Raw genomic sequence first — 19,122 nt, 5'->3', positions numbered from 1 at the left:
GTCTGTCAAGTTACCAAGGATGTTCCACTATTTCAACCCCTGACAACCCACAGGATGGATACAGGCAAGAAGGACATCTATTTCACAGGCTAAAAGGGCTTAGTGTATATATCTTGCTAGGAGCTGATGCAAGCAGTTCCTGGAATGGTGAGACAGCTCATCTGTAATTTGCTTTTTCTTTAGTCCCACAGCTGCAACAGCAGCAAGCACTGGAGCCAGATGAGTCCAAAGAGACTTTGCTAAAGGCTGGCCAGGAAACCAAGCCACAGGCAGAGACACTGGTACATAAAATACATTCCAGTGGTTGGCATCTGGGCCCTGCAGCTGCCAAGCACACCCAGTGTGTGGCCATGGGTGTTGGCTTCAATACTAGAACATTTTGAGGAGGAGGCCAACAACCAGTAACCAGAGAAGACAGTGCCAAGTTACCACAGAAATTACATTCAAGTGCCAATTTACTTGCTATTTCAAAAGACAAAATTTTATCTCCGAAGTATTGTTTTGAACATACCCCTGTGACAGTTAACAGAAATATGCTGATATTCACTAGTGAGAGGAGGGGTAAAAGACTTATATTAGTGAAATTATGTTCCTTAGGGCACCGGTTAACAAAACAAAACCATACCCATTATACTTCTCCTTAATTAATGCACGTGTTTCCTTAGAGACCACAGCTCTGTTGGGGAACACAAGTCTGATGTATTTCTTTACAAGAGACAGCATAAGGAAAGTTTTATAAAACAAAGATAGAGGTAAAATGAAAGATATGCAACAATGCTGAGTGAGTTTCAGCTCCAAAGGCAGGCTTTGTATGCTGTTAATACATGAGCAGGTCAAAGCATCATGTAAAAAGAGAAAGACTGTATTAAAACTTTAGAATATAACAACAGGATCACGTGGCTTAGGATATGTTATATCTAAAAAGGTGCATGTTCAGGGTCACAAACTGTATCAAACTGTGTATGTATCACTCTTTGTTGGAGATCATGTCATGAGAGATGACTGCATTTCTGTTAGGGGTACATAGGGTCAATGTATATGCAGAATATCTGCTTTCCTTCTGGGGAAGTTACCTTTGAAAAATAAAAGGCCTGAGGTACTGAAAACATTTGAGTCGTGGTATGAAAAAAAAATACTGGCTAATTTACCCGTTGGAACAAATGTAAATCAGCCAAAGGGATTATTGCTTTAAAAACAGCATTCATTTCCTCCAAACAGTTCCTGGGTGCAATGCTCTGCAGACTCAAGTTTCCCCAAGCCCCAAAGCAGTACTGGAGTGCAGCACTTCTCTGAAGCAGAGCTCTCTAAAAATGTTACAGCAAGATCCTATCCCAGTGTCTCTCACAGACCTCCCACCAAATCTTCTCATTTCCCAGCATCTGCAAATTCAGTCAAGAATCTGAATGTCAATCAATGTTTTTCTCTGGCTCAGTAATCACCCACAATAGTGATTTTGTTAATGAAACTTCAGCACCAGTTCTGTTGAAGATTTACAGGCCAGAATGGAATCCAGCTCTCTGGTAATTAATTATCTTAGTTTTAGTGCTAAATATATATATATACAAAGAGAAAACCAAAAAACAATACAGGGAAACTAGCAAAGCCACTGAACAGATATAACTTACAACTTGTTGGAACTTAATAATTGGGAAAGTCAATATAGACATTGCCATTTGAAGTACATATATATATATAAACATATATTCTGTTTGCATCACACATGAACCTGACTAAATAAAAATGAAACAAGAAACGTCATTTTGGACCAGAAATTTGCCAACACCTGTCAACAATCTACTCATAATATTCTTCTGAGATCTTGGTTTTTAAATACCTGTCTCATTCAAGACTACAAATTAGGGGTGAACTCCTCAGCAGTTGAAATTCACAGAATCACAGAATTGTAGGGGTTGGAAGGGACCTCTAGAGATTACTGAGCCCAACCCCCCTGCCAAAGCAGCTCCCTAGCCCAGCTTGCACAGATAGGTGTCCAGGAGTGTCTTGAATGTCTCCAGAGAAGGAGACTCCACCACCTCTCTGTGCAGCTGTGCCACTGCTCCGTCACTGCACCGTGAAGAAGTTCTTACGCACATTTGTGCAGAAATTCCTAGGCTTCAGTCGTGGCCATTTCCCCTTGTCCTACCACCATGCACTGCTGAGAAGAGTCTGGTCTTGTCTCTTTGCCTCCCGCTCCTTAGATATTTATAGGTGCAAGACTTTTTCTGCATTTCATGGACCTTTCTCTTACCTTTGAGTTTATGCATGAGCTCCTTGCTCATCCACACAGGTCTCCTGCCTCCCTTGCCTGATTTCTTATTCACAGGGATGCACTGAAACTGAACTTGGAAGAAGCACTGTATAAATGCTGATCAGCTCTCACAAGCCCCCCCTTCCCCTTATCTTCTAACACCCTAGTCAACAGGATAGCTCCAAGAAGTCCCTGGAAGAGACTGAAATCAGCTCTTCTGAAGTCCAGGGTAGCAATCCTATTTTTTGTTTTGCTTCTTCCACTCAAGAGTTTGAACTCTACCATCTTGTGACAGGTCATCCCTAGCTGCCCTCAACCTTCACTTCAATAACAAGTCCATTCTTATTAGCAAGAACAAGGTCCAGTAACATCCCATTCCTCACTGGCTCCTCCACCACCTGCATCAGAAAGTTATCTTCAACACACTGCAGGAACTGTCTGGAGTGTGCACACCTGGCCATGTTGCTTACCAAACAAATATCTGGATAATTGAAGTCCCCCATAAGAACCAGTGCCTGGGATTGCGAGGCTACTTCCAGCTGCTCACAGAAGGCCTCATCAATGTCTTTTTCCTGATCAGGAGGCCTATAATACACACCCACAACATGGTCCCCCACACTAGCCTGCCCCTTAATTCTCACCCACATGCTCTCCACTCATCCTCCCCCAGGTAAAGTTTGATACATTCTAGCTGCTCTTCCACATAAAAAGTAACTCCACTGCCTTGCCTCACCATCCTGTCTTTCCTAAAATGCGTGTAGCCATCCATGACAGCATTCCAGTCATGCAAGCTGTTCCACCACATCTTTGTGATCACTAAGAGATCGTGGTCTTGGGACTGCATGCAGACCTCTAACTCTTCCTGTTTATTTCCCATGCTGCATGCATTAGTATACAGACACCTTAGGGAAGCAGAAGGTACAGCTATCCCTAAAGGGATGCAAGAAGATTTCAGGTGGGGAATTTACAACGGTATCTCCTCTGGGGAGTCCTCACAAGATCCTATAGAACAATCCAGAGGTATTTCTCTGCAATCTCCTTCAACAACAACATCCCCAAGCCCTTCTCTGTCCTGTTGACCTCAACCCTCTTCCCCTCATTGAATCTAGTTGACAACTCTGAACTACTCCCCCCACCCTAGCAAGTGACATTTTCTCCCCTTCCTCTTTCATACCTAGTTTAAAGCTCTCTCAATGAGCTCTGCCAGCTCCTGGGCTAGGGTTCACTTACCCCTTGGAGACAGGTGAGATCTGTCCACAGCCATCAGGCCAGGGGTTGAGTGAACTTCCCATGATCAAAGAACCTGAAGTTCTTGTGGTGGCACCAGCCTTTCAGCCACTCACTCCTGAGCCTGAATTTTTCCTAGACCTACAAACTGCAAGATATAATAGTCATCTTAGATAACATGAATGTTTTCTTAACTCAGTAGCAAACTGAAAAGCAACTAACTTAAATTTTAGCTTAACTCAGTAAATACTTTTTGAGTCCGACTGTTACATACTAAGTGTTTCATTTTAATTCATTTGTAATAAACAAGAATTTACTCACCAAATTGCCATGTTCGTGTCAATATATAAAAACATTGTTCATCACAGGAAAGCTTGTGAATTACAATGGTAATGAGATGGTTTTCCTTTCCCTTCCCTGCATTTTCCCTTCCCCTTTTCCATTCCCTTCCCTCAGGGTGTCTTGTTAGCTCACTATAGACCCTAAGTTCTTGACATTTCATCTCATTCTCAAGAAGGATGATTTCTCTTCGCTCATTTTTTTTCTTGTGATACTTGCCTTTTCACATGGACTGAAGAATAAACATCTGTATTTTCTTGTTCTGGTGTAGAAAGCACACTTGCAAGGCTTGTTACAAATAGCTTAAACAGGCTGGACTTTAAAACTTTCTCCTTTTAACAAGATTCTCACTTTTGCCTTTTCTTTGTCTCTCTTGGCCTTTTCAGAGAGAGATCCACTATCAACATGTAATTCCCACACGATCCCTGTGGCCACACTCATCATCGTTATCTTGAAGATTCCTACAGGCTGATCCCTATGGAAGCTTTACCAAGGATCTCAGCTTGTTGGGTTCCCATGTTCTGCTAATAAGTCTGTCAGGAGGTGGTAATTCAGTTGAGCTTTCATTCACAGGATTGATTATGCCTGAGGTATTCTCTGCAGCTCTTTGCATGTTTTGTCCCCTTGCAGTGCACACTTCCCATCACGCACAAAGTGAATCCATCTTGGTTGGAATTATAAAGTCAGCATGTGCTCTTATTTTCATTTCCCTATGTTAAAAAAATCTAAAACACGGGAGTTACCGCCAACAAGGGCTGGAAACCAGCAAGAGGACAGGTCTTCTTTCTTCCCTTCTTTCCCACTCCTTATTTTTGCTAATTCATAACTCTTACTGCATTTCTTGCTGCTGTAGCTTGCTAGCCTTCTCTCCTACCCTTGCTGTGAAGCCAGGCCTCTCCCGAGGCAGCCACAGCTGCACAGAAGGCAGTGCTACAGCCTGGCTCAGTCTGTTGAGACACAGCACCCAAAGGCTCTGCAAGAGCGGGTAGAGACCTATGCTCCTCTCAACTGCTGAGTAGGAAAGAGCGAGGTTTTCATCTGGAGCTTTTAAGCAAAAGCAAAGAACACACAAACGCCCATGAAGAGGAAGTCAGAAGCTGTCTTGTGACATGTTACACAAACTGAAGGCTTGTGGTTCCAGTAGGCAAAAGGAAACTAAAAAAGCTTTCTGCAGCACAGAACCCTCAAATTCAAGCACTAAGGCCTTGTCACAGCCAACGATGGATGACGGCTGTGCTTCCAGACCTGATCAACCCAAAGTGAAGAACTCTCAGTGCTGCAGGCACTCCTCAGCACGGGCAATCCACTAGCCAAGCCCAGTCCCACTCTTGCCATGCCTGGGACCCGACGAGAGGAAGCACAGAAGCACAACGTTGTTTTTGTTTTTTTAACTCTTGATGCATTAACTCTTCCCCACGTTCCCTTCTGGGCCGGGCTGTGCAGAAGATACCCCTGCGCGGCTACGTGTTGGGTACAACTCTGTTTGCAGCTGAAGGGCGCTCCCTGCGGCTGCTCCCCAGCCCCGTGTGGGCGGCACTCTCTCTCCTCCTCGCTGGGGGAGAGGTCTCTGCGTGCGGAACAGCTGCGGGAGCCGAACAGCCCTTCTCCCCCTCCCCGCTGGCGGCAGCGGCTCTTCCCGTCGCTCTCGGGCGGGCGGGCTGCGAGGGGATCGCGGAGCCACAGCACCGCCTGCTGCCCGGCCGCAGCCCCGCGCCTGCCATTTCGCGTCGCCCCTGCTCCCTTTGGTGTTCTGCGGCAGATAGGCGCTAAAAATTACGGGGTTTTGTTTGTTTGTAAACATGAGTCATCACATACAGCCAAAGCCCCCAGGTCCGTCTGTCCTCGAGCTCCTGCGGGATTGCACGTGCCGCTATTGGTGGCAGGAGCGGGCCTCTTCCTCAGGCCTTCCAGCCCCATCAACTCAGCTTCTGTACAACCGCATTGAGTCAGGCTCTTCCCTCCAGGTTTGTAGTATCAGCACTGATAGCTTAGACTTGGCCCATGACAGACCTGCAACTTCTGGGTCTGCCATCTGCATATACCTGGATATTAAAACCGAAGTTTACATAAGCCCATACATAAATGGAAGACTTTTCAGGCTTTGCAACCAAGACCGTGCAGTTGTATTTCCCCTCACTTCCACCTTTTCTCTCCTACTAGAGTAAAAATTGTCTTAAACACTCCTCCTAAGATTTCCTGAGTGTGCTGGAAAAAGCTGGAAGACATATTTAGCATGGGCACTGCAGCAGATTTTTTCTTGATCTCACTTTTGGAAGCTACTGAACCCTTTGGCTTTAATTAATACAAAATAAATCTGAGGCAGATATTTGGCATGGCAGAGTTTACTTTTCAAATGCAGTGATTAACACAGTTATAAGTTTTACAAAGTAATAGAAAATAGGTAATACTTGTAAAGAGCAATTCTGTTGACATTAGCATATGATATATATCAACACATACAGTTCCACACTGCACAGTTATTATCAAATACCTGTATTTATTAATGAGCTACTGCTGTTAAACATATAATTTTATAACAAACAGACTGGCGTATAAAAATAATAAAATCAACTTCTGTACACTCACATAGGGATCTAGTATGTGATCCATTATGCCAGAAGACAAGGGTTATTAATAAATGGGCACATTACAGGCAAAACAGTCTCAAATTGGGCAATTTAACTTAATTTATTTTATTGCCAACTTAAAAATAACTTTAAATTTCTGATTGGACTGTTGACAAACCAAAAAGACAGCTAAGCAAACATTTAGAATCATAGAACTGTTTGTGTCAGAAGAGACCTTAAGGATCATCATTAGATGTTCCCCCCCCCCTTTCTTTAGGCTGAACTTCAGTCCTGCACATGTCCATGCATTCGACTTTGTCTTCACCAGGTGTCATACTCAGTCCTTCCCAGTGTTTCTGGTGGTGTGACTGGCAGCAGAGGAGGTTGGTATCTGCATGTAGTGTTTTCATTTTGGTGCTTGTTTTTATCTTTTTTGTCGTCTTCTCCACTGCTCCTTCTTTCTGATTCGTTTCCTATACATCAGTCTGAGTCATGCTTCAGTCCCTCAGAGGTGTCCCAGCCCTGCCTGCATCATTTCTTTCCAGCAGGCATCTCCAGCTGTGTCCCCAGTGATTTTCCCTTTCACATGAGTCTTATATCACCTCCTCCATGTCTCCTCCATTTAACCTGCCCCTCAGCTATTGCTCTTCTCAAACTTTACTGAAACTTGCAGTTCTTAAGAACACGACTGAGATGAAGACAAGGCAAATTATTTACTGTAAATCTTTATTTGGAAGGGTAAATAGACAATGATAAATTGTACAGTTACCTCCTGAGAACTAATTAGAACAAGTTATGAATTACTATTCAACTTGATCTTATAGCATCCTACCTGAAATAAAAGTATGCTATTAGAAACAAAATGTATACATGATAGAGTGTTCAGTCAGTGGGAAATGTTTACTGCAATAGGAAGTTGCCAAAAGAAATATATTTTTACTAAGGAGTAGTCTGTGCTACATAGTAAATCTACTTTTCCACATTTGCAACTGAAAGAGTTACACTACAGCAGAATAGCATGCTGCTTTATTCTTTTCCTTTTTGTTAGTAATTTTTATTAGCCTTCTTCTGAGAAATCACTTGTTTTTGCTTGCCTCCTTGCCTGACACAAAAAGCAAAGAGGACTTGCAAGCTGATAAAAGATACTTCTTGCAGACCATTCTCAGGCAGTTAATTGTATCAAACTCCTCCAGTTTTCATAAATTGCATGTAGTGAAAAACACTACATTTTGCACACTACCTCCTCCCTGCCAGGTAGCAGTAACTTCACATTTCTGGTGTTTCACATCAGTAGATTGTATTTCTTTCTTTCTTTCTTTATTTGGAATATTGATTGTGTCCAAACATATAGCCAGGTTTATAAACAAGAAAGCAAATGCAGTCGGTGATAATGTTAAGTATTTAAATTGCGTATTTTTGCAATAAGTGAACTTGAAGCAACTCATGAAATTTATAATTAAAAGAAAAGCAAAAATGTATGTTATTATTTTTTAAAAAGCAGTAGCAGACCCACCACAGAAAGAATAAAATACATTTGAGTTGGCTTCAAATGCGTTTGTTTTTACTGTGGTGCAGGAATTAGCAGCATCTTTAACAATCATAGGTTTTGAAATGCCCTGAGAAAGTATCAATGCTTCTGTCATCTCACAACATGCACGTCTTGGTTATTAGTAAAAGCCTATAAGCAAATGCATGACATTATTCAAATATGTGCAATGAGAAGAGTGAAAAGCATCCCACAGTGCTTTGAAACCAAAATAGCTGTTTACAATCCTCTCGTGTTGAGATTACACCAGATACAAAGGAGCATCAGGAAATGTTGCATGACGTATGTTTTGTAATATATATTCCTTCTTCTTACATTATGAAAGAGTATGAGGATAAAGGTGAAGCATCCAACCCTAGAAGTAATGGCAAAAATGCTAACAAAACAGGGTTAAGAGTTGTAGTATTTAAATTCCATCAGATTTTCTAAATATTACATTTCCATTTTCTAAATATTATGTTTTGTAATTCATTTATTCATACATGTAACTATGTGAAAATGCAGCCCTTATTGTTTTAATTATAGACTTTGTATGTTGTATGCCAGGAGACCAGCGATGGAAAAGCCAAGGTAAAAAGACACTCTTTGTATATTTTGGCCATTTTTCAGTTGGCATGAAAGAGCAGGCTGCACTGGTATTCTGAAGTGTTCATTGCTGCCATAGTTCACATAGATAACTGTACCCTCAGCAATACCATCTAAAGGAAGCAAAAGCTCATCAACAGCCTTTTCCTTCCAGATATTTCCACTCTGCCAGAGGGAATTCAGGTTTTGTTCTGTAAGTGTTCTAAAAAGCTGGTCTATCTTTCTTTTGTGAACAAATCTGTTCAGACCACTGCCTTTTGCAAGATAGAAATGAGCCAGAGGTTGCTTGGAATGATGCACAGTTCCATAGAGTTTTTTGAAAGATTCACTTAGGCGTATAAGATAGTATTCCATCTTCCTGGAATCTTCAGTTAGATGTTTTCTATTTTCAGGCCAGAACAACAAGGAGGCAAGAAAGAAAGGCTCTACACAGTATGAATTTGGTTCCACTCTGTCCAGAATATTTAGAAGTTGACTTCTCAGCTCCTTAAAATGATATAACTCAGTGGATTTAGGGTTAATGCAGTTCAGAACAACATTTGCCAAAATAAAATTCTGTTTTTCTTTTAGCGTTGCTTGTGAATTTTCATAACACAAAAATACATATGCATATACTATGTTTTCTATTTCTCTGTCATCATTTCTGTGATTTTTGTAAAGGTATGCCAAAAGTCCAGAAAACGAATCTGCTTTGGAAGCCTCTACAGTCTTTCTGAATGCTTCTATTTTCTGACTCAAGGGCCACCCTAAGAACTGTTGTCTTCTCAGTTTATCAATATTCCAATCACAAAATATTTCTGTGTATTTGCTAAAGCATTCTTGAACCTTTTTGTATATATTTGCTTCTGCAATTTCTTTTTCATTCATCTGTGTTTTGAAAAACACAAAGTAGTCTTCGAAAAACTCAAATGCCCTTTTCAACTGTGATTGCAAATTATTTAAAAAGCTGGAATAATGTTTAAGTGCTGCAATCATTTCACTCACTGTGTTAGGGTTATCTACGTTTAAATCACTGCTTTCTGATAGATGCTTTATCGTATTTCCTCTACGCTGTAAGATTTCTTTGCTGATAAAAGGAAGTTGAATGAGGACATCAATGATATAGAGACCAGTCTCTATCTCTCCCAGATAACCAGAAGTATTGTAACTTTGAAACTTTCTTTTAAGATTTTGATGCTGCAAATATTCGTTATCTTCATTCTCAGCTTGCTGCTGAGATATTCTGAAAGCTTGTGAAGCGTTTTGAGCAAGATCTAGCAAATGTTCCAGTTTCTCAGCTGTTAAGACTTCACTCTTTAGTTTGTGGTCTACCCAGTATCTTAGCTGACTTTTAAAGACTCGACCTAGTGTATCTGATATGTATGAATTGTGTGGTGCTCGCTGCTTGGCTTCTTTGGCCCAGAATAATGCTAAGTCAAAATTCTTTTCTTTGATGTAGAAGTATCTTGCCAAGACTTGGCAAATGAGAGCATTTGTCTTGAATTTATTGGAAGCTAGTCTTAACACACATTCCACATTAATGGACTTCTCTTCTCTTTGAATAGCTTCAATTAAAGGGGAAAACAAAGTGTCTAACTCATCACCATGTTCTTTGCGCTGTCTAGTAATCAGCAAGGTTTGTATGTCACGAATAAGTTTGTCTTTCTTTAAAGAAGTCTCATAAAATAAATCCTCATTCAATAACCGCGATATGATTTCACTTTTAGACAAGTCATAGGTTTGCTTAAATTCTGTTAGGCAGGCACATGCTATCAATGGGTGAACAATACGTAGACCTCGGTATCTTGTGTATTCCTGTATTTGAACATACATTAGAATATTGGAACAAATTCCCATTTTTTCTATCAGTTTGTCTTTGTTGCCAATCTCTTGAGAATTAATTCCCAAGAATTCTTCACACAGTGATACTGGAAGTGTAGATGTTCTTCTGTAAGAATTTAACAGTGTTAGATAGTAAACAAGTTGTGCTGGTTTAGAGGCTATATTCAAGTTGTGCAGGGTTTTTTTCACCACGTTTTCTACGTACTTTGGATCAAAGTTTTTCTTCATAATCATAAATGAATAGAAATTGTCAGGATTTTGATGTATCTTTTCAATATCTTTCAGTTTCTGATCAAAAGCTCTCTGCTCTTTTTGAGAAAGATTCTGTTTCAAAGAAATACTGTTCAAGAGGTTGATTGTGGAACTTTCATCAGGATTCTGAGATCTCATACAATTTAGAATGATCACTAAAGGATTTATGTATGGAATGCATTTTTTTGTTATAGCTTCCTCAATTTCTTTCTGCAGAAGATAGACATTTTCTTGATCTTCAAAATCATCCACAAGAAGTAACACTGGTAAATAGCCACTGTTATTGTTTGCTCCATAGGTGACTAAGGTTGTCAACTGTGTTCCGAAGTCACTTGTTTTGTTTTTCAGAACTGCACATCTGAATTGTTTTCGGAGATTCCAGAGGATATGCTTAGCTAATGTTGTGCCACCACAGCCAGGATGGTGATAAAGGTTGACAGTTTCTACAGGTGACTGATTAGCACTGTTAGACAAAGACACAATTAGTTTTTCAAGGTTTTCGTAACTATCCCTTTTGATAAAATCTGATGTATAATTTTCATAAGAAAAATAAAAATTCCACCACGACACTTTACCACCTCGATAAAAATCTTGTTCCCGCTCTGTCATGAATTTTTTAAATTGTTCTTCATCCTTCTCTATCTCTGTGTCCTTGCATTCATTTTCACACAGGATTTCCAATGCTTCTATGAAATCTTCTTCCTTCTTTAGGAGAGTAGTAGAACCACCAACAGAGGGCAGAAGTCTTTTGGAGGACTTTGTCATTGATTTTACTCTTGTGATGGTACCATTTACCATCTCTAGAGTTAAATTAGAAACACTCCTGTTTGAAAGTTCTTCCTCTCTAATTCCTCTAGCATGAAGAAGATCTTTCCATCGCTGGTATGTACCTGTACCAATGCAAATGCAGATAATGTCTTTTAGCCCCTTTAATTCTTGGTAAAATGTAACAAATGTCTCAGTAAAGGGATCCAATGGATTTTCCACTCGGGAAAGCAAGAGAAACACTATCAAAAACATTCCACTCTGCTTTACATCTTTGTGTGAAAGAAATGAAATCATTTTTCTGACTTCAGCAGCTCTATGTCGTTGCCACAAAGTGGGATCTAATGGTAGTTCCTTATTGTCTTTTAAGTCTGATCCACCATTGCAGAAAATCCAGTTGGTCTCCTGATGCAGTTTCAACTTCTCAGCTTGTTCAGCAACTGAACCCACCTTGTTATCATAATGATTTGGGAAGTGAATTTTGGCATTTAGGTTTTTTTGGTAGGTCTTAAGAACACCATTCGTTTCTGATTCAAAATCAAAGTCAAGAACAGCAAACAATTTTATCTCCTGTAAAAAGTCTAACTGTGAAGTTTGACTTGGAAGGCATTTGTTTGTTACCAAAATGTAGTAGTCATAATAAGAATCATCTAGAATACCTCTGTTGCCAGTGAGCAGACTAACTAGCTTTAGTCCTTCAGGCATTGTCTTCTTTTGCTTTAACTTATACTCTTCTTCTGCTCTTTTACGAGAGTCTGCTAATGATGTCAAAGAGCTTGTAAATGTTATAAATTCTTTTGTATTGTGAATGTTTTTAGAACTAGCTCCATCCCGGATGAAGACAGCTTTTTTCCAAGTCTTGCTCGCAAAATCATATATGTTAGTAGAGAAGTAGCTTGTATTACATAAGTAGTTTTGGGGAACCACATCTATTTCAATGACAAACATATCTGATGGAGTTCCATTTGGTAATAATACTTCCACAAATCTAGGTTCTCTAATGCAAGCTTTTGCAGTTCTGATGTATTCCCCAACAAAGTACTTTTCAATGTATGTATTAAAATGGTCAATGTAGGCTTCTTTCTGGGTAACTTTTATTCCTACAATTTCCCCATGTGGATTGTCACGCACTCCAAAATGAATAGTGCCATTTGTGCGAGAGTTCATGCAAGCTGAAGCAAACCTAAAGACCTCATTGCTGAATTTCTTCTTGATATCCTCTTCCTGTGCTTTCTTTGTGTTGGTAAGTAATTTGAATTCATGCACTGGATCAATGAGATTGAGTGACCCTGTTTCAGGAACATGAAGAATATTATGCTGCGTGTATCGAGTACCATCACTGAAATTATCAAAAGGATGTGGCATACACATGCTTCCGGTTGGGTGCTGGATGTTTGGCAGTGGCTGCTCTGATACGCTCTCATCAGCTGTATTTACTGCTCTTTTGTTCTCTATAGGCTCCATTTCAGAATCCTGCAATACACTGGAATTAAATGACCCATATTTCTTGCATTCTTCCTTTGCCGTTTTTACATCCACTATTCCATCAAGACTGCCTTCTTGTTCCATAGCCTGGTTAGAACTTTCAGCAAGAATGCCATACTTTTTCAGGAAATGAATGATTTGAACAGCAGGCCCATGAGGTATACTCATGTCCACAAGGTCTGCTTTAGTCAACAGTTTCAGAGTAGAACCAGTTACATCTTGGCTATACAAGATTTCTGCGTATTTCTGATCAGTATTAATGTCTTCAATTAAGAATTGTTTGACTTCTTCTTTTGTCCATTTTTCAACATGTTGATATAAGTGTGCTTTCTCTTTTTTCTCAGTGTTTGAATTTTCCATTCTTTAAGGAAAAAAAATCACAGTGTTACTTATACTGCTATATAATAGCCTATCAACTCAATAACTCACATTTCCTTGCTGCTATCATTAGTTTCTTAATTTGTGTAAAATGTCACATAGAATATAACAGTTCAATTAGGGGACATCAGGGGAATGTGAAGTCTGTTCATACTGAAGGCATTAACTGCTTGTAAGAGACATACTACTTTTTCTCATGGAACAATTCTTTTCAAATCTTCTTTTCAAACTGCTTCCATAGCTTACATGACATAAAGAATTGTGGCTCATATCTATTTGTCATCATTTGGAAAGAATTTGCAGTCATTTAATCCATGTGATATGAAATGCACGACTGGCTACCATAAAGCTTTTGGTGGAGAGGCAAAATCAAATGCACACAGAGATTCAACCTATTTTCATCCTTAGATGCATTAGATACTTGATTTTTCTGAATAAAACTGCAAAGAGACAGTAAGGTAGAAATAAACTGCCATGATTATTCAACTCCTGCTATTGCAAACAAAAGGAAGATCTTATCCATATTACCTTTTCAGTATGTTTTGCATTCATTAAGTTTTCTCAAACAAAATCAAGCAGGTCATCAGCATTTGTAGAGATGAGTGACAAGTAGGAAAACATCTTAAAATTCTCTTGGTCTTAGTAAAAGTGGACTTTTTGTGTAAACTTTGAAGAAGGACAGGGCAAAGAAGGCAAGCCAAGATTTTTCCTGAAAAGTGACCAATTTTATTTATACTCTCAATTATAGAATTATATTAATTTTTCTGAAATATTTACTTTGTTATGGAAGTACACTCAGTTATAATCATTGCACTAGTGGTAATATCCCACTCCACGTACTTTTCCTGTTGGCAGTGGATTGTTTTTCAGACAAAGTAACTTAGATATTTTTGCAGTGAAGAAATTTTGTTTACTACTATCCTAGCAACATGTGTTCTTCAATCTATTTTATGATTTCCTAAACTGTATACTTCAATAAGAAGCAGTAATAAAGGTGTATTACAGCTTATGCTGGAATACCTTTGTCTTCATAGCTTTGGACTCCTGATTTAGCTAATGGACGGTCAGGGCAAAAAGAAAAGGAGGGAGCAGGCTGGGGAAAACTGCAGTTGTCTTTGCTCTTAGGGGACCCTCCCCTTTGCTCACAGGAAAAGAAGGAAAACTAGTTTCTAGTTCTTCAAAATGACATCGAACTTAGGGCGGCAGATGAACTCTGTATGTCTAAACGAAACTCGCAGTCATACACAGTAGTAGCTCCACCCAGATCGCCTGAAAGCTGAGAAAGGAAACTGAAACCAAAGTACTTCTCCGACTTGGAGACTGTATTCAACCCGGCAGTGCAGTCGTGTCCAGCCACTGTTTCTTTACAGTTGTAGAAGTATTTTAAATTCCACCAAACTTAAACTCTGTAATGGAGGCACAGTGTACTCCTAACATAGAAGCAAATCAGTTTATGTCCTTTTAAACAGTTACTCTGTGTTTTAGAGTTCAGAATAACCCCTAATGAAAGAACACTCCGGCTACTCCGGCTACAAAGCTCTGGCTACTTAATGATTCTAACTCGCTGAAATATTTTGAAGATGCCTTTTGCCAACACAGTGCCACTCTACCATATTGTTGATGCAGAATATTTTCTTTGAGGATGTTTTCCTTGGGATTAATTCAGCATAATCTCCTAACAGCTAGATTTTGTGTGCAAAAATTTAACAGAAGATTTTATTTTAGTGGATTATAGATCATTAAGTGTATAAAACAAATGAAAAAAAAACCCCATATGAACACTATAAACATATAAAACATGGAATGGTATCAGACTAAGACATCACTTCTTCATAAGATATTTCAGTATGCACGTACTTACTGTAAATGTTCTCTTCTGCAGTTTTCTTTCTATAGTTGTCCAGTAGGTGTATTTTGCTCAAGCAGGAAACCACAGCATCCAAAATTCATCAGAATTATTCTTCCAAACTTAAGAAAAAAAACAAAACAAATAGAAAATTTAAAATTAGCTCATAAACTTCTAACAGAAATCTGAGGTCAGAAGTAGTAAGAAGGAGAGAAACAGCATAGATCAGGTTTTTCAGTGGCAAAAGCACATCTCTGGAGAAGAGAGAACAGTGCTTGCTGCAGAATATTTACTATTCCTTACCTTTTCCTTACATCCTTCTAGTTTTCACTTCCATAGCTATGTCTAAGATGCTGCAGACTGGGCAAGTTTGAAGCTGGGTGTTGCAGAGAAGCAGAAGGAAATAGGTGCAGGGTATCTGGGAGGTTCTACTTATCTCTTCTCCTTTCACTTTCTCTTTTACAAAGCTGGATTGCTTCTCTGTTTCTTCTGTTTTGGGAAACTACTGTGGTTCACTTGGGAAATAAAGAATTCTGATCTAGGATGCCTTTATTAAAACATATACAGTGCTGTCTTGAGTCATTATTCAGAAACAAAATTATAAAACATTGAGTAATTTATTGATAATCAAAAGCTAATAAGTATATTTACAGTCTTAAACCAGTAGAAAACTGGGATGAGAAGAAGGGAAATACTAGAGGAAGTGATTTTGTGAAAGGAAGTGAAATGTGAATATTCCACATTAATAGAGACTTCTGAAGAATCAGTCCTACTGAGTTGCTCCTTGTCTTGGTTGCTTGAATTCCTGCAATGCAGGTAAGCTAGTTTATTCCTGGTCTTCTCCTTTTGGACTGTACTGCTCCCCAATGCTCACTGAACCTCTTGATGCAGTAACACCCAGTGGTTGGTCGCTCCTCCTCCCATTGCACAGTTCTGATTCCAGCCTTGCAATAGCCTACTGCTCTGACCATTGCCACAACCCTGATTTTTCATCCTTTGCCCTTGACATGCAACTGAGGAAGATAGTGACAAGCACTTAAACAATCTGCTTAGAAAGGTGGGAGCAAGAGTGCTCTCACTAGCAGAGTTATGTTTTGTGTTCAAGCTTACGGACAAAGAAGCTAAAAATCCCTGTAGCAGGTGTAGGTGGCAAGGTGTTAGCAGCAGGAAGGGGGTCTTGTGAGGAGAGGCCAGGGGCTGCCTCATGCTGGATGCAGCTTGCTCCAGACAGTTCCTAAGGCTCTGCTGCAGAGACTCTCATCCATGCTGGTGGGAAAATGTACTGAAGAAAGAGCAAAGCACTGCGTGACGGTGTGGGGAGTGAGGAAAGATAATGTGATAAAGAACCCCACAAAGACCAAGGTCAGTGGAGGAGGTGGAGGGGCTCCAGGCTCAAAAACAGTTTCCACTGCAGCCTCTGGAGAAAGCCACGATGGAGCAGGTATTCATCTCCCCACAGCTCATGGTCAGGACCACAGTGTAGCAGATAATTGCACTGCAGCCTGCAGGACTGCAGCACAGGACCCCAGACCAGAGCTGCTGGAAGAAATTGTGACCTGTGGAGTAATCTTGCTGGAGTATGGTCTCCTGACAGGAACTGAAGACTGTTGAAAATCTACACTGGATGTGGTTTATTCTGAAGGAGCCCATACTAGAGTGGTGGAGAAGTGTGGGAGGAAGAAGTGGAAGAGAGGGGCTGCTATGGACTGACCACAGCTCCTCTTCCCCATCCCCCTGTGCTGTTTGGGGCTGGGGCAGGAGACTGAATAGCTGGGAATGAAGGAGAAAATCTGAGCTTGGAAAAAGAGCATAGGGTGGGGGAAAGTTGTCCTAGTTGATGATCTTGTGTCTCACCATCCAAATTCATTCATATTCATATTCCTATTCATATTCATATCCATATTCATATCTGTTCAAGAAGCGTTTAGATGAGGTGCTAAAGGATTTAATTTAGTAGTTGGGTAGAGATAGTGATAGGAGGATGGTTGGACTAGATGATCTTATAGGTCCTTTCCAACCTTATGAACTTATGAACTTATGAACTTATTTTAATTGGAAAAAAAAAGATAATTTTCCCCCAGTCAAGATTTTTTGCCCATTATTGTAACTGATAAACAATCTCTCTGTCTTAATCCTGTCTTGTGAGCTCTTTCATCTTATTTTCTCATTAGGAAATCTGTCTTCATTCTTTTTTTCTTCATACCAGTTATAATGTAGTGATCAATAGAGTTACTTTATCAGTTCTTGAAAGCTCTGCAACTATTGCTATGTAAACATACAGCATGCTATTTATGCCTAACATGTTATTTTCTTGCAAATTAACATGTTGTTCCCAGGAGACCATTTTCAAGGTTTTAAGGCTTTTTTCACTGATTCTCTGGCATGCCTACCTGCTTCCACAATCTTGTGGAAACTCCATTTCTTGTTAGCTGCTGTCCCTGTGTCCCAACCCAGAACAGATTCTGCCAAAAAAAATCACAAAAGGCTGAAAAAAAGCCACCATAAGCTCACTCTCACTGAACTTGATTCTCTGGGTTGGATTTGCATTCAGCATTCACCATTATAAATTCCTTGAGAAAGAATGCAAAAGAAGACTTCCTGCTCACTGCCACAGGCCCATAGTAAGATACATTCCTTAGCTCTTCCTGAAATCATCAGTTGCTGAATAGTGAAGAATTGGTGAACTGAAAGTGATCCTTTTCCCTGGGGATAACTGCTGCAAGCCCTGTACAACTAAGCAGGCAGACCAGAGAAGGCAGGACTTGCTGTCTTTAAGGAGCTTTAGGCAGGGTGGTGTACACCATCAGCATCCAAACTATTGACTTGCCTGGGCTGCACTGAGTGAAGAGGAATCGTTTTGGGCCACATATAAAATACATAACACAATTTTTATATATAAGTAGCAGAACTTATTTTTAAATATTTTTTACTCTTTAAAAAGAGAGTGACCAAAACATAAATCTAATGGAACATTTATCCTCATTTTTGTGAAACCAGTGTACCAGCCTGGTTTGATAGAAATGGTTCAGTTTTATTTTGTGAATTCTCACAATGTTTGTCAAAGATTTTTGGTGAAATTTTGCTCTTCCTGTACTTGAAAACGGTTGTTCACAAACGTGTAATGCCAAGAAGTGATGACATGAATAATGCGTGATCATGAGGTGGAGGTTGTTTCATTCTAGTAAGAGAGGGCTTATAAAAGTTGAGTAAAGAGACATGATCAAATTTTTGAGGTGAATGTCTGCAACTCTATATAATGCATTTGAAAATTTGCAGGTAATCTATTTATGTCAATTGAAAATGGAGATAGAAATATAACTTTTTTTTTTTTTTGTGATTTTGAAATTATTCTCAAATTTATTTATCAAAACACCACCAGAAATCTGTGAGCCATTTTTAATCTTTATGTTCTGGCACAGATTTTCCTTTTGATTCCATAAATGCTTTAATTTCATTTTGTAAATCATAAATCTTTTTAGCATTTTACCCTGACTTATCCACCTCACTTCAGAAAAGTAATGATGCCGCCATTAATTAGCATTCATGCTTTTAAGGAACTCTTGCAATAGGAAATGAATAAATCCCCTGGGCTTTATGAAATTCACAGCTTTGATGATGATTTGCACAACATTATCCGATTTTTAAGCTTTCACACATAATTTTTCTTGATGTACAATAATGGAAAGTGATAGTTCACCAAACACGAACTGCTAGGCAGAATTGCATTGTCTTCCATTAATTTTATAAGTCTTTCCTTCTACCAACTGCCACTGAGGTGCCAGCTGTAGTTAAACCACACATGTTGACAAAGGTTAAAGAAAATTGCTTTCATTCAATTTTTACTGCTTCATTCAAATCAAAGAGATTTTGCTATGTCTTTTAATAGCACCAAATAAGACATTTCTTCAGTGACATTGTTTGTTATTATGTATTTCTAATAAAAACAGCCAGTTAAGTCTTATCTGTAGCATCAGTACTTTCATCTATCACCAAAGCATATAATTTGAAATTAGCATCTTTGTTCTACAAATTTCATTTGATAGTTTCCTGTTTCTTCAAGCAG

The 19,122-nt window shown here is 39.4% G+C and overlaps 1 protein-coding gene across 2 annotated transcripts; it reads right to left on the bottom strand.

Annotated features, from left to right (window-relative positions):
• Window positions 1-8,123: 8,123 nt before the first annotated feature.
• LOC136045408 (sterile alpha motif domain-containing protein 9-like) lies at window positions 8,124-15,485 on the bottom strand. Of its 2 annotated transcripts, XM_065731239.1 has the most exons (3): window positions 15,363-15,485; window positions 15,075-15,181; window positions 8,124-13,196 (listed from the first exon to the last, which is right to left on the bottom strand). In XM_065731239.1, exon 3 carries the CDS (start codon window positions 13,193-13,195, stop codon window positions 8,447-8,449), a length of 4,749 nt encoding a protein of 1,582 aa, XP_065587311.1. In that variant the 5' UTR covers window position 13,196; window positions 15,075-15,181; window positions 15,363-15,485; the 3' UTR covers window positions 8,124-8,446. The 2 variants fall into 2 exon arrangements, with proteins under 2 accessions (XP_065587311.1, XP_065587310.1); XM_065731238.1 differs by lacking the exons at window positions 15,075-15,181; window positions 15,363-15,485 and adding an exon at window positions 13,742-13,834.
• Window positions 15,486-19,122: the final 3,637 nt, after the last annotated feature.

This window comes from Cyrtonyx montezumae, unplaced genomic scaffold, assembly GCF_038088225.1.
Source record: "Cyrtonyx montezumae isolate F1298 unplaced genomic scaffold, pur_monq_1.0 scaffold_14, whole genome shotgun sequence".
NCBI classification, from domain to species: domain Eukaryota; kingdom Metazoa; phylum Chordata; class Aves; order Galliformes; family Odontophoridae; genus Cyrtonyx; species Cyrtonyx montezumae.
This window is presented reverse-complemented; position numbering and strand designations above follow the sequence as displayed.